This window comes from Phalacrocorax carbo, chromosome 8 (genome assembly GCF_963921805.1).
Source record: "Phalacrocorax carbo chromosome 8, bPhaCar2.1, whole genome shotgun sequence".
NCBI classification, from domain to species: domain Eukaryota; kingdom Metazoa; phylum Chordata; class Aves; order Suliformes; family Phalacrocoracidae; genus Phalacrocorax; species Phalacrocorax carbo.
The window spans coordinates 13,808,160-13,823,878 of NC_087520.1; the positions used below are offsets into that span (position 1 = coordinate 13,808,160).

The 15,719-nt window shown below is 59.5% G+C and overlaps 1 protein-coding gene across 3 annotated transcripts in view; it reads left to right on the plus strand.

The window, feature by feature from the left end:
* The first annotated feature begins 1,255 nt into the window (after positions 1–1,255).
* LOC104048657 (protocadherin gamma-C5-like) overlaps positions 1,256–15,719 on the plus strand; it is a 54,026-nt gene continuing 39,562 nt past the window's right edge. The window contains exon 1 of one of the 3 annotated variants that reach the window (XM_064458823.1): positions 1,256–4,176. In XM_064458823.1, coding sequence (XP_064314893.1) covers positions 1,711–4,176 — 2,466 coding nt within the window. In that variant the 5' untranslated portion in view covers positions 1,256–1,710. Of the gene's footprint in view, positions 4,177–6,883; positions 9,108–12,835; positions 13,894–15,719 lie in introns of those variants that run through there. The other 2 variants (XM_064458828.1, XM_064458831.1) reach the window with 2 other exon arrangements.

Here is a 15,719-nt window from a genome sequence, read left to right on the forward strand (position 1 = left end):
TGGTAGAGAGAAGAGATGCCATCCAGGGCAACCTTGAAAGGCTGGAGAAGTGGGACCATGCAAAGCTCATGAAGGTCAACAAGGCCAAGTGCAAGGTCCTGCACCTGGTTTGGGGCAATCCCGAATTTCAACAGAGACTGTGGGATGAATGGATTGAGAGCAGCCTTGCTGAGAAGGACCTGTGTGTACCGGTGCATGCCAAAGGGGACATGAGCTGTCAATGTGCTCTTGCTGCCCAGAAATACAATGGTGTCTTCGGTTGCATCACAAGGAGTGTGGCCAGCAGGTTGAGGGAGGGCATTCTGCCCCTCTACTCCGTTTCATGAGACCCAACCGGGAGTACTGCTGTGGGGCCTATACTACAAGAAGGACATGGAGCTGTTGAAGGAGGTCCAGAGGAGAGCCGCAAAAATTGTCAAGGGGCTGGAAGACCTCTGCTATGAAGAAGGGCTGAGACAGTTGAGGGTCTTCGGTGTGGAGAAGAGAATCTGGGTCTGGGGAGACCTTGTTGCACCTTTTCAATATATAAGGGGAACCTATAAGAAAGATGGAGGGAGACTTTCACAGGGCCTATTGTGACAAGAAAAGGGTTAATGGCTTTAAACTGGATGAGGGGAGGCTTAGACCAAGATAAGGATGAAATATTTTATGATGAGACACTAGACCAGGTTGCCCAGAGAAGCTGTGCACGTGCCATCACTTATGGGGTTCAGAGTCAGTTTGGGGGGGGCTTTGAGAAACAGGCTGTAGTGAAGGATGCTCCTGCCCGTGGCAGAGTGGTTCAACTAGGTAATCTTTAAAGGTCTGTTCCAACCCAATCCATTCTTTGAAAGACTCAGTGAGGCTTTCCCCCTCGAGTATGGAGACGTAAAAGAAGGAACTTCATCTGTGACTCAGAAACACAATAATGAAGTTATTCTGCTATCTTAGCATAGAGCTACACACAAAGAAATGCAGGTATGATGGAAACCCTTTACAGAGACCCAGCATGACAGGATTGAATATCTTTTGCTTCATTCTGTTTCTGATGACGTACTGATTGCTGCAAAAGGAATATTTCCTTCTTGGTATTCGTTCCCGGTAAGGAAAGCAGAATTGAAAATAACTGACAGAGTGCTAAAAAGCGCAAAAAGCCTTCCCTAGCTCTAATATAATTTGTTGCTCTTACACTTCTGTCTTGATTTTATTAAGGCCAGCTGAGTTCCTTTCTTTATTGCTCTGCCATGAAGACTTCCTTCTGACATTTGCGACTCAAGGAGATGACCTACCCGAGAGTGAACCTCAGCGTTAAACGCCTTTGGCGTTGCAGGAAGCAAGTGCTTCTGCGCTGCCTGCTTCTAGAGAAGAGAGACCCCAAGGCTGGACGCAGCCGCTGACCGCCCGTGAAACGCCCGGCCCCCGGTGAGCGCGGCCATCAGCCGGCTGCAGTGGCGTCGCGGCGCCTCCGGGTGCCGCTGTTGGCCGACGCGGAGCGGCGCCGGAGCCGCCGCAGCGACCTGCCCCCGCAGGCTGGTCGCTCGCAGGGCGCCGGCCGTTCTCGGCATCGGCGCGGGCAGCAGCGGCGAGCGGCGGCGCGGCGCGGGGAGCAGCGGCGTCCGAGGCGGCGCCGAGATCGCTGCCGTCCGGCGGCCCCTGCGCTCGCTGCGGAGAGTGGCCGGAAGGGCGGGAGGGCAGCGGCAGGAGGGAGGAGCGCGGCGAGCGCTGCCGAGAATGGCGGGCCGGCAGAGGCAGAGCCGGCGGCGAGCGGCCGGGCGAGTGCTGCTGCCCGCTTTGCTGCTGTGCTTGTGGTGCCGGGCGGCGGCGGAGCGGATCCGCTACGCCATCCCCGAGGAGCTGGGCAGAGGCTCGCTGGTGGGGCCGCTGGCGCGGGACCTGGGGCTGAGCCCGGCGGACCTGCCCGCACGCAAGCTGCGGGTGGCGTCCGCCGCTAAACGGCAGCTGAAATACTTCTCGGTGAGCGGGGAGACCGGGAACCTCTACGTGAGCGAGAGGCTGGACCGGGAGGAGATGTGCGGCGAGTCGGCGTCCTGCTCCGTCAGCTTCGAGGCGCTCGTGCAGAACCCGCTCAACGTTTTCCACGTCGAGGTGGCCATCCAGGACGTCAACGACAATTCCCCGGCCTTCAGCAAGGCTGCTCTGGACCTCGAGATCGGCGAATGGACGCTTCCCGGGGCTCGTTTTCCGCTGGAGATGGCCCGAGACGCGGACGTGGGCAGCAACTCGCTGCTGACTTACCAGCTCACCAGCAACCCGTCCTTCGCTCTGGCCGTGAGGGAGAACCCGGATGGAAGCAAGCAGCCGGAATTAGTGCTGGAGAGAGCACTGGACCGTGAGAAGCAGAGCTCCTTTGTGCTGGTGCTGACGGCGGTGGATGGGGGGGACCCCGTGAGGTCCGGGACCGTCCAGGTTCGCGTCAACGTGACGGACGCCAACGACAACGCGCCCGTGTTCGGTAAAAGCGTCTACGAGGCGCGAGTGCGGGAGAATCTGCCGGCGGGGTCGCTGGTGCTGCGGGTGCGAGCCACGGACGCGGACGCGGGCTCCAACGGGCGGGTCTCCTACTCCTTCGGCAACGTCGCGGACGGCGTCCGCGCGTTGTTCGCTGTCGACAGCAACAGCGGCGAGGTCAGGACGGCGGGGCCCCTCGATTTCGAGGAGAAGAGCAAATACAGCTTCAGCCTGGAGGCGAGGGACGGCGGCGGACTCACGGGTCACTGCAAGGTGCAGATCGACCTGTCGGACGAGAACGACAACGCGCCCGAAATCACGGTGTTGTCGGTGTCGAGCCCGGTGCCCGAGGACGCGCCGGCCGGCACGGTGGTGGCCCTGGTGAACGTAAACGACCCGGACTCTGGCGAGAACGGTCAGGTGTCGTGCGAGCTGTCGGGCGAGGCGCCCCTGTCGATCGTGGCATCGTCGGGCAGCTCGTATAAGGTGGTGACGGCGAGCGCGCTGGACCGGGAGCTGGCGTCCGAGCACCGCGTGACGGTGGTGGCCAGGGACCGGGGCAGCCCGGCGCTCTCCAGCCGCGCGGCGCTGGTGCTGGAGGTGTCGGACGTGAACGACAACGCGCCGGTGTTCGAGGAGGCCGCCTACAGCGCCTACGTGGCGGAGAACAACGCGGCGGGCGCGCCGGTGGTGCGCGTGCGCGCGCGGGACGCGGACGCGGGCGCCAACGGGCGCGTGAGCTACTGGCTGGCGGGCGGCAGCGCGGGCGCGTCGCCGTACGTGTCGGTGGAGGCGGAGACGGGCGCGCTGTTCGCGCAGCGCTCCTTCGACTACGAGCAGTGCCGCGAGTTCGCGGTGGCGGTGCGGGCGCAGGACGGCGGGTCGCCGGCGCGGAGCTCGACGGCGACGGTGCGCGTCTTCGTGCTGGACCGCAACGACAACGCGCCGCGGGTGCTGTGGCCGGCGGCGGGGGCGGGGGCGGGGGCGGGGGCGGGCGCGGGGGCGGCGCCGTTCGAGGTGGTGCCGCGGTCGGCCGAGGCCGGGTACCTGGTGGCCAAGGTGGTGGCGGTGGACGCGGACGCGGGGCGCAACGCGTGGCTGTCGTACGAGCTGGTGCAGGCGCCGGAGCCGGCGCTGTTCCGCGTGGGGCTGCACAGCGGCGAGGTGCGGACGGCGCGGGCCGTGTCGGAGAGGGACGCGGCGAAGCAGCGGCTGGTGGCGGTGGTGAAGGACCACGGGCAGCCGGCGCTGTCGGCCACGGCCACGCTGCACGTGGTGCTGGCCGAGAGCTTGCAGGAGGCGCTGCCGGAGCTGAGCGAGCGGGCGGCGGGCGCCGACTCGCCGGCGGAGCTGCAGTTCTACCTGGTGCTGGCGCTGGCGCTCCTCTCCGCCCTGTTCCTGCTGAGCGTGGCGCTGGCCGCCGTGGCGCGGGTGCGCCGGGCCGGGCCGCCCGCCGTCCTGCGCTGCCTGGGCGCGCAGCGCTTCTCCGTGGCCGGCGCCGCCGCCTTCCCTGCCGACTTCTGCGAGGGCACCTTGCCCTACTCCTACAACCTGTGCGTGGCGCCGGGACGCGCCGCCGCCGAGGGCCCTTGGCTGCCGCCGCCGCCGCCGCCGCCGCTGCCCAGCCTGCCGGCGGAGGAGCTTCTCGGCGGGGAGCCCTGCGGGAAGCGGAGCCCGAGCAGCAGCGCCGGCGCGGGAGAGCCGCCCGCGGACCCCGGCGCAACGCAGGTCTGTAAGCCCGCGCTCTCTCGCTGTTCTCCTTGAGCCCCACTGAACCGTCGTCCCTTTCCCCCTGTCTTTCCCCGGGTGGCGTGACTGGGGAGTGCTGATCCGTGTCTCCGTGAGGGAGTGCAAGAAAGATCGGCCTAACTCCCTTCCCCTAAGAGCAGGCAGTTAGCTGCCGCACTCCTTGGTGGTCACAGGTTCGGGTTCACCGGAGAGGGTTCTGTCTACAGCTCTCGCGTTGTCTAACTTCACATGCGTTAGTACCGCTGAAAACGGATCTGCTGATGGTGCGTGGCGGAGTCTGGAAAATGGGGTTGACGCTTGGTGTTGGAGGTTTTTTCTTCCTTACCGCTTTTTCCCGGATACGATGTACTTGGATCTGGTTGATAGCTGGGCATAAAGCCGTTGGTGAATGATTTTTGGGTGCTGGACTCCCAAAGGAAACGTGCGTGTGGCGCCATGAATGGAAAAGTGACAGAGGAATTATTTCTCTCAGCAATATTTTGCAATAGTTGTTGCATCCGTCTGTTTAGAAGGGCAGGTGTCTAGGATCTAGAAAACATATATCAAACGTCAAGGAGATTCCCAAAATGGCAGTGTGGGCACTTGAGTAAAGTCCATTTGCATATTTATCGATGGTCCCCACAGTCTGGGGTGTGCAGCTGCACTTGTCTTCTCCGGCTGCCCTGCAGGATTTTGGTGAAAATATGTCATACCTCCGAGACTATTCCACACTTAGAACAATAATTTGCTAGGGAAAAAAAGGAAAAAAAAAGAAAAAAAGGAAAAAAGAAAGAAACCCCGAACCTCTAGTATTGCAGTGAAATAGTATTTCAGATTAAACTGGCTCTCTTTTCCTTTTGTATCCCTCTTTACCTAAAGGGTTGCATTTTATTTTATTTTATTTTATTTTATTTTATTTTATTTTATTTTATTTTATTTTATTTTATTTTATTTTATTTTATTTTATTTTATTTTATTTTATTTTATTTTATTTTATTTTATTTTATTTTGTAATACCCCGAACAGCGAGTGCATGCGCATTGCTGCCTATTGCTGAGTTACTCTAGAATGGAGCACTAAACCCTAAGTGTAAGCATGGCCTGTAGTGTAAGGTTGTAATCAAAAACTCCGAGCGGGTGGTTGGAGAAGGGGGAGAGGTGGAGGCTGTTTCAGAGCAGCCTCTGATGCCATGAAAATGCCAAATCAGGACTCAACAGTCTGAAGGACTATTAAGCAGGCATTCTTTATTGCAGCGATGGACTTACAGGGGATAACTCCGCCTACTGTGGGTTCCCGGACAAAGTTAGTTGAATAACTTCTACAAGCTTTACATACATATTCCTTAGTTTTCCGAGAAAAGATATACATAGTCTTCATTTTCTGAGAACTCCTTATCTTATGCAGATGTCCTTTGTGCATACCTGTTGATGTCTCCGGGTGGTCGTCAGGGGTCTCTGGATAAAGGATATACTTCTCCTCACTGTGTCCGCTAGTTAACTTTTCCTTTCGCACAAGCTCCGTTCTGAGATCACGTGTGTACTGTCCTTGAGGGATAGTCTGTTCTGGTGTAGTGCTTTGCTCTGCAGTTCCTTATCCTTATGGTTCTGTACATCTGCTTTTCTAAGGTCAAATGTTACCGTCGTAAATTTTTGTTCAGGCGCTTCTTGTCTTGAAGCCTTTCTGACTCGCCCAAAGCAACAAGTTTTAGTCACAGCAGATCTAGCTCTATCACCTCCGATGCGCAGGTGAAAAGCCACGAAGTCAAGACTGACGGGCAGTGCCGGTAGTGCGGGACGCGGGGACTGACAGTCCCGACCGTTCGTGAGTAGTTCCCCTACCTCATGACGGTGTTTTGATCTGCAGAAAGGGCGGGGAAAACGTCCCTCAAGCACGACTGCTACAAAAAGGTGTCCAATTCGTGGTGGGGATTGTGCTTTTGGACTAATGGAATACGAGTCATCCTACTCTGCACGGCGTATTAAGAAAATGTATATCTATATGATACCACCATTGCAAAGACCTGTTTCATTTGCGGTGGAAATACCACGCAAAGGGGAGGCGTGTTACTTCTTTGTGGTTGCGATCGCCTCGAGGATCAAAGAAGAGATCGGCTCGAGAGAAGGCAAGGCAGGAGATCACCGATGCCTCCGTGTCCATGAGGGTCTCGCCCCCGCGAGTCGCCCGTGGGAAAGGCGGGGCGGGCGGCGCCGGGCAGCGGTGGGTGCCTGCAGTGCCGGGAGGAGGCTGCGGGCGCCGCTGTTGACCGAGGAGGAGCGAGAGGAAGGCCGGGGCGCTGCAGGCAGCCCCGCCCGCCGCGGCCCGGCTCGCTGGCTGGCTGGCTCGGCGGCCGGGCGGTCTGCGAGCGTCCCCGCGGCGCGGAGCCGTGCTGCAGCGGGGCGGAGGGGCCGGGAGCGGCGAACGGAAGCCGGAGCCGGAGCTGGAGCGGGATCGGCGGGCGGTGCGGCGGCGGTGCGGCGGCGGCGGCGATGTGCGCGGCGGGGAGGCGGCGGGGCGGGCGGGAGCAAGCCCTGCTGTGGTGCGTGCTGGCGGCGGCGTGGGAGGCGGCGTGGGGGCAGCTGCGCTACTCGATTCCCGAGGAGGTGCCGAAGGGCTCGTTCGTGGGCGACGTGGGCAAGGACCTGGGGCTGGAGCTGCCGGCGCTCCGACACCGCGGCATCCAGGTTGTCTCCGAAGGTAGGACGCAGTATTTCGCTCTGCACGGGAAGACGGGACATTTAGTGGCGGCGGAGAGGATAGACAGAGAGCAGCTGTGCCGGCTGGTGGAGAAATGCATTCTGCGCTGTGAGGTGATAGCGGAGGGGGAAATGCAAGTTTACGGAATCGAAGTGGAGATCACGGACATAAACGACAACGCGCCCAGCTTCCGAGAGGCAGAAACGGAGCTGCGACTGAGCGAGACGACAGCCCCGGGGTCGCGGTTTCCCCTGAGAGACGCACAGGATCCGGACGCGGGACCGAATGGCGTGCAGAGGTACGAGCTGAGCGGCGACGAGCACTTCTCGCTGGCCGTGCAGGCGGGCCCCGGCGGGGATGAGCGTCCCGAGCTGGTGCTGGCGAAGGCGCTGGACCGGGAGGCGGCGGCGTTTCACGAGCTGGTGCTGAGGGCGAGCGACGGCGGAGAGCCGGCGCGGACGGGCACGGCGCGGATCCGCGTGGCGGTGCTGGACGCGAACGACAACGCGCCCGCCTTCAGCCAGGCGGAGTACACGGTGCGCGTGCCGGAAGACGTGCCCGTGGGCTCCGCCCTCGTCACCCTCACGGCCACCGATGCCGACGAGGGGACGAACGGGCACGTGAAATACAGTTTTCATAAAGCTTCAGACCAAGCATCCGAAATTTTTCACCTGGACTCTGAGACAGGAGAAATATCCGTTAAGGACAGTCTGGACTTTGAGGAAATCTCCTCACATGAATTGGAGGTTGAGGCACGAGACGGAGGAGAGCTTTCGGACATGGCGAAAGTCGTGATCACGGTGACAGACGTGAATGACAACGCGCCCCAGATTACTGTGCGGTCGGTACTGCGCGAGATCTCTGAGGACGCGCCGTCGGGGACGGTGGTGGCCCTGGTGCACGTGCAGGACCGGGACTCGGGGCCGAACGGGGAGGTGCGGTGCTCGGTAGACGGGGGCGTCCCGTTCCGCCTGGAGAGATCGTTTGATAATTACTACAGCGTGGTGACGGCGAGAGAGCTGGACCGCGAGGAGGTGTCGGAGTACAACGTGACGGTGCGGGCGGCGGACGGCGGGTCGCCGGCGCTGTGGAGCAGCGCGGTGCTGGCGCTGCGGGTGCTGGACGTGAACGACAACGCGCCGGTGTTCGCGGAGGCGCGCTACAGCGCCCGGCTGCCCGAGAACAACGCGGCGGGCGCGCTGGTGCTGACGGTGCGGGCGACGGACGCGGACTGGGGGCAGAACGCGCGCGTGCGGTACCGGCTGTCGGAGGGGCGGGTGCGGGGCGCGCCGCTGTCGTCGTACGTGTCGGTGCAGGCGGAGACGGGCGCGCTGTACGCGCTGCGCCCGTTCGACTACGAGGAGGTGCGCGAGGTGGGGCTGTGGGTGCGGGCGGAGGACGGCGGCGCGCCGCCGCTGAGCAGCAACGTGTCGGTGCGGCTCGTGATCGTGGACGAGAACGACAACGCGCCGCAGGTGCTGTACCCGCCGGCGGCGGCGGCGCCGGGCGCGGGCTGGGCGGGCGTGGAGCTGGCGCCGCGCTCGGCCGAGCCCGGGGCGCTGGTGGCCAAGGTGGTGGCGGTGGACGCGGACGCGGGGCAGAACGCGTGGCTGTCGTACGAGCTGGCCAAGGCGACGGAGCCGGGGCTGTTCCGCGTGGGGCTGCACAGCGGCGAGGTGCGGACGGCGCGCTTCCCGCTGGCCCGCGACGCGGCGCGGCAGAGCCTGGTGGTGGTGGTGAAGGACCACGGGCGGCCGGCGCTGTCGGCCACGGCCACGCTGACGGTGGTGCTGGCCGAGAGCGTGGCCGAGCTGCTGTCGGAGCTGGGCAGCGCGGCGGCGGCGGCGGCGGCGGCGGCGGGGGAGCCGGCCGGCAGCCTGACGCGGTGGCTGGTGGTGGCCGTGGCGGCCGTGTCCTGCCTCTTCCTCGCCTTCCTGCTGCTGCTGCTGGCGCTGCGCCTGCGGCGCTGGCGCCGCTCGCAGCTGCTGGCGGCGGGCAGCGGCGCCTTGCGCGGCGTGCCGGCCTCGCACTTCGTGGGCATCGACGGCGTCCGCGCCTTCCTGCACTCCTACTCGCACGAGGTGTCGCTCACCGCCGACTCGCGCAAGAGCCAGCTCCGCTTGTCGGGCGGCAGCTGCTGCGACACCCTCCCGGCCCGGCCGCCGCCCGACGAGCCCGCGCCGCTGCTCGGGGAGGACGCTGCCGGCGCCCGCCTCGCGGACCCCGCCCCTGCCCCGGTGAGTTCCTATAGCGAGACTTCCTCTGCCACGCTTCCCTCTGCTGCTTCTCTGCCCTACCCCCTCGTGCTCTGTGTCCTGGGTAGGGAGGTTTCCTTACAAGGAAGGCAACGCTTCGGCCAGCGCCGCGCCGTGTGCTGGTGCCTCTTGCTGCCGGGAGGGAAACGCCGTGCGATTGTGGCTCAGCGTTGCCGTTGTTGTGGGAGGCAGGAGAATTGAGGCTCCTGTTGGCTGGCCTGCGTTTAGAGCGGATATTTGTGTCACATCGTTACAGTGTCACACGGTGTTCCCTGACCCAGTCTGTCTTGGAGGACCGCTCCTCATTTACTTTTAGAGCCTTGCTGTTTCTCCTCTGAAGTGTAGTGAGCACACAAGTGATTCTTCCTTCTCAGTACAGAGTGGTAAAGGTCACAGAATCACAGAACGTTAGGGGTTGGAGGTGAATATGAGTGGATCTCACGGAATGGTATCGCAGAATGCTAGGGTTTGGAAGAGACCTCTGGAGATCATCTTGTCCATCGTCCCTGCTTGAGCAGGGACACCTAGAGCAGGGGGCAGAGGTGACCTTGGGTTACAGAGGGCTTTTGTGTTTCAATCACACACCAGGTCGTTTCCAGTTTTGTCCCCTGTCGATGATACCGTTTTTCCTGTCAGTATTGGCTCTGCTTAAAGGACTTGTTGCATTATTAGTAAGTGGAAGTTTGCGTTATTAGCAGGGTCAGATATCTTCCCGACAGCAATGTGTGTTAGTAGGATGAGATTCACTTGAAACGGAATGTTAATGGCCCCGTGTATAGCTTGCCTTGACGGATTAATCATTTGTCCTTTTTATGCGGTCTTGTTGCTTGATTCGTATCAATGCCTGACTGAGCGCATAGGATCACTTTATCTTTTAATGTTAATCTCTTATTATTGTTTAAAGCTGTGTGTGAGGAACAGGGTACTATGTATTCTTAACAGCGGTACTTTTTAGTAAGTTTCTCTCCTCTTTCTGTACTCTTTACCAGCCAGTAAGCTATCGCTTACCAGATGGGAATATGACAAATACGGAATTGGTTTTATCGTGACCGGCGTGTTAGTTGAGCAATTTTTCTCAAGGCCATCTTTGCTTCTCTTAATTATCACTCTTCCATTGTAACAGAGCTTTTTCATTTAACAGTCCTTATTTAGGATGAACGTAAGCCACTGTTGGAAAAGAATGTGCAGCCGTCCGTGCCTGCGTTGGGGCAGGTCTTTTATTTGTCTCATGTGTGAAAATTTCTCACACAGTGTGTTTCTCAGCCTGTAGTGAAAGCAGCATCAATTTAGTGTACCAGCAGCAATGTGTGTTTTCCACACTGGAGATACTTCTTCCTCAACCGGGAGACCATTCCCAGGTGTTCCTGTGATTCCTTGTTGCATGCGGAATATTTCTTGGTTGTGTCAAAACAGAGCTCCACCCTCTGAATTGAGGAAGTGTATGGAAAAGGAGCAATACATGTGCATAGTACACAAGCACGGGTTGGTCACCTTGGTGGTGATCCACTGCTGTGCCCTCCCAAAGATGGAGTTGAAGAACTCGATGCTCCAAACTGGATGTTGTGCTTATAGACTCTATAAGCCTCTTCTTAGGCCTTCAAACTATGGGTGAAATGCTAGAAAGTAGAAGGTATTGTCGCAGTTACTGCTGGAGTGTGTTACAGACAGCATGGCACTTCAAGAAATGTCAAGATACTCTTGTTGTGAAGGGTTATTAATCTGTGCTCTGTTTTTTGTCACCTTACAGCTTGTTTTGTGTCATTACCCCTTATGTAGCAGTGCTTGATCTTTCGATGCTAATTGTTTAAAGTTGATGCAAACGGTGTGTGAGGAAGAGAGTAAAATGCATTCTGAATAAAGTTACTGCTTAGAAAGATTTTTTTTCTCTTTCTGTGCCCCTTATCAGCCGGTGAGCACATCCAGAGTCTTACTGCACATGGAATGATTTTGTGAGAATGACCTTCTTGTCCATGAGAAGCCAGTTCACACAGCAACCTTTTGGCTTCTTCTGTCAAATGTGGGCTAATCGAGGGATCATTACTGTCCTATGGGCACTTTTCATCTGCTTTACTGTTCATCATCGTGTGTTTTACAGAAAGGTGTAGAGGTAGCGGTGTAGCTGAGGGTGTAGCAACAGCATGTCCTAATGTGCCTAATACCAATACAATTTTCATTTCTTCCTTGGCATTGTTACTCATAGGATTGGACTATTAGACGTGCACAGGTATTTTCATAGTGAACAGCTTATTAGTTGAAGGCTTTTCTAAAAGTCTATCGTTTGTTGCTTTATTTATCACTATTGTCTTACCACAGGGAGTTTTGATTTCATGTTGATTATTTTAAATGCAACCACAAACGTTGAGGAAGGATGAGATTCTGTGCAAAAAACTGCTCTGTATGGGTAGGTGACCTTCTCGTATGTGTCCCTCTATGTGAAGTAGAATGTGGTTACTTCTTTGTGAAATCGGTCTTGTTGGCGAGGAAGAGTCTGTTCTCACAGCAATATTGTGGCCGAGCAATTGTTTGCTAATGACTGCTACAGTGGAAGACGCTTGTGAAGGAGAAACTGAGTCCTGTAGTCTGCATTTTCATATCTTTTAAGGGAGTGGCAAGAGTGGCATAACCGGGGACTGAGTTATCACCAGGATCCTGTGAACGGGCACAGCAGTCATCCATGGAAGCATCACTTGTTTGGAGCAATAGAAGATTTGTTGGTTGCAGAGAGCCTTGCATTCCGTGATTTCCTTTGATTGTTGCTGAGAGATGGCGTTATCATACAAACAAGCACTGAGGAGGATCAAGTACTTTTTCATAGGTGTTGTACTCAAGATGATTTTATAATTTCCATTTTCAGACCACCCAATGACTGGAGTGTTCTGTGTATTGTTGGTGCAAAATACATGTCGCTATCTTTGTGTTGTGGGTAAATTGCCTTCTCTAGTATTGCCCTTCTGACTTGTCTTCTTGTGATTTCTTTTCCTGTCTTTTTTTCTACAAGTCTCTTGACTGTCCTGGGAGAAACAGCTGACATGTTGCACACACCTCGGGCATCACCACGGAGGAGTATAGCACTCCTTTTTACAATTATCAGAATAGCGCACTGGTAATTGAAGAATCCTGGGATAATGGGTACCTTTTTTGCTGCCCATCCACGTTCTCCTGTCTGCTTACTTACCCCATTCACTGAAAGAAGCAATTTTGAAGAAATGTTTAACAGGTCTGGAGCTGGAAGTAGTGATGATCTCTATGATTTGTAAAACTAGGAGCATATATTGATACTGCTGTTGTAGAGAATAAGGCTTGCCATTTTCTCCCAGTCTTAGTCACTCAGAGAGGTATATAAAATAAAACAGTATAATCAGGAATCTCCTCAAGGAAAATGGTGGGTCTGGTGCTTCGTTTCTATAATAGCATCTCCTCTGAAATGCTTTGTAGGCACTGCTTCTCAGAAACGACATGAAAGAGTTGAGGAAAGACAACCTGCAACAATAGCAGAAGATGCTGGAATATGTCAGACATTTGTACTGTTTGTACTTACCTGTACTCACCTGTGCTCCCCTGTACGAAGTCTGCGTGCTCCACCACTCCTCGGCAACACGTTCCTCAGCCAGACTCTTCATATCCAGTACTGAACAGAGCTGCTTGTTTGCCGTCGGGGGGTGTGAGAAAACTCGCCGATCTGAAACGTGAATTGCGCTTTTAATCGCTGTTTTCAGTAGCCGATGGCGCCGACTCCCGGCGGCTGCTGAAAGTGCGACTCGGAGCGGAGAGAGAAACACCGCCCGCCATCAGCCGGCTGCAGTGGCGTCGCGGCGCCTCCGGGTGCCGCTGTTGGCCGACGCGGAGCGGCGCCGGAGCCGCCGCAGCGACCTGCCCCCGCAGGCTGGTCGCTCGCAGGGCGCCGGCCGTTCTCGGCATCGGCGCGGGCAGCAGCGGCGAGCGGCGGCGCGGCGCGGGGAGCAGCGGCGTCCGAGGCGGCGCCGAGATCGCTGCCGTCCGGCGGCCCCTGCGCTCGCTGCGGAGAGTGGCCGGAAGGGCGGGAGGGCAGCGGCAGGAGGGAGGAGCGCGGCGAGCGCTGCCGAGAATGGCGGGCCGGCAGAGGCAGAGCCGGCGGCGAGCGGCCGGGCGAGTGCTGCTGCCCGCTTTGCTGCTGTGCTTGTGGTGCCGGGCGGCGGCGGAGCGGATCCGCTACGCCATCCCCGAGGAGCTGGGCAGAGGCTCGCTGGTGGGGCCGCTGGCGCGGGACCTGGGGCTGAGCCCGGCGGACCTGCCCGCACGCAAGCTGCGGCTCGGCGCCGAGAAGCAATACTTCTCGGTGAGCGGGGAGACCGGGAACCTCTACGTGAGCGAGAGGCTGGACCGGGAGGAGATGTGCGGCGAGTCGGCGTCCTGCTCCGTCAGCTTCGAGGCGCTCGTGCAGAACCCGCTCAACGTTTTCCACGTCGAGGTGGCCATCCAGGACGTCAACGACAATTCCCCGGCCTTCAGCAAGGCTGCTCTGGACCTCGAGATCACTGAATTGACGCTTCCCGGGGCTCGTTTTCCGCTGGAGATGGCCCGAGACACGGACGTGGGCAGCAACTCGCTGCTGACTTACCAGCTCACCAGCAACCCGTCCTTCGCTCTGGCCGTGAGGGAGAACCCGGGTGGAAGCAAGCAGCCGGAATTAGTGCTGGAGAGAGCACTGGACCGTGAGAAGCAGAGCTCCTTTGTGCTGGTGCTGACGGCAGTGGATGGGGGGGACCCCGTGAGGTCCGGGACCGTCCAGGTTCGCGTCAACGTGACGGACGCCAACGACAACGCGCCCGTGTTCGGTAAAAGCGTCTACGAGGCGCGAGTGCGGGAGAATCTGCCGGCGGGGTCGCTGGTGCTGCGGGTGCGAGCCACGGACGCGGACGCGGGCTCCAACGGGCGGGTCTCCTACTCCTTCGGCAACGTCGCGGACGGCGTCCGCGCGTTGTTCGCTGTCGACAGCAACAGCGGCGAGGTCAGGACGGCGGGGCCCCTCGATTTCGAGGAGAAGAGCAAATACAGCTTCAGCCTGGAGGCGAGGGACGGCGGCGGACTCACGGGTCACTGCGAAGTGCAGATCGACCTGTCGGACGAGAACGACAACGCGCCCGAAATCACGGTGTTGTCGGTGTCGAGCCCGGTGCCCGAGGACGCGCCGGCCGGCACGGTGGTGGCCCTGGTGAAAGTGCGCGACCCGGACTCCGGCGAGAACGGTCAGGTGTCGTGCGAGCTGTCGGGCGAGGCGCCCCTGTCGATCGTGGCATCGTCGGGCAGCTCGTATAAGGTGGTGACGGCGAGCGCGCTGGACCGGGAGCTGGCGTCCGAGCACCGCGTGACGGTGGTGGCCAGGGACCGGGGCAGCCCGGCGCTCTCCAGCCGCGCGGCGCTGGTGCTGGAGGTGTCGGACGTGAACGACAACGCGCCGGTGTTCGAGGAGGCCGCCTACAGCGCCTACGTGGCGGAGAACAACGCGGCGGGCGCGCCGGTGGTGCGCGTGCGCGCGCGGGACGCGGACGCGGGCGCCAACGGGCGCGTGAGCTACTGGCTGGCGGGCGGCAGCGCGGGCGCGTCGCCGTACGTGTCGGTGGAGGCGGAGACGGGCGCGCTGTTCGCGCAGCGCTCCTTCGACTACGAGCAGTGCCGCGAGTTCGCGGTGGCGGTGCGGGCGCAGGACGGCGGGTCGCCGGCGCGGAGCTCGACGGCGACGGTGCGCGTCTTCGTGCTGGACCGCAACGACAACGCGCCGCGGGTGCTGTGGCCGGCGGCGGGGGCGGCGGCGGGGGCGGGCGCGGGGGCGGCGCCGTTCGAGGTGGTGCCGCGGTCGGCCGAGGCCGGGTACCTGGTGGCCAAGGTGGTGGCGGTGGACGCGGACGCGGGGCGCAACGCGTGGCTGTCGTACGAGCTGGTGCAGGCGCCGGAGCCGGCGCTGTTCCGCGTGGGGCTGCACAGCGGCGAGGTGCGGACGGCGCGGGCCGTGTCGGAGAGGGACGCGGCGAAGCAGCGGCTGGTGGCGGTGGTGAAGGACCACGGGCAGCCGGCGCTGTCGGCCACGGCCACGCTGCACGTGGTGCTGGCCGAGAGCTTGCAGGAGGCGCTGCCGGAGCTGAGAGACAGAGAGGCTGTGTCTGAGCTGACGTCTGATCTAAACGTGATTCTTGTAGTGGCTCTCACTGTCGTGTCCTTGTTATTCGTTTTGACAGTCATTTTGATATTGTTCTTTAAGTGCCGACGGTCGAGGAGATCTCCCGTTTTTATAACTTCTGAGAAGGAACTGTATTCCAGCCTGAGCTCAAAAGCACCGTATCGCTACTGCAGCAGCACGCTGCCCTTGCCCTATTCCTACGAGGTGTGTTTAGCCTCCGAGTCGGCCCATAAGGACTTCACATTTCTGAGACCAGGGGCGGCAGCGTTGTCTGACCGTCTCCTGGCCGGGGAACCCGGCTCAGGCACTGACTCCGGGAAGGACGCTCCCAGCCCAGAGAGCTCGGCGCAGGTGAGCCGCTGTCCTCGGGCTCCGCCTTGTGGACTTGCGTGAATTTTCTTCTTCCCCGTTCTGCTGTCGGGAATCGTTGGGCACCTGGC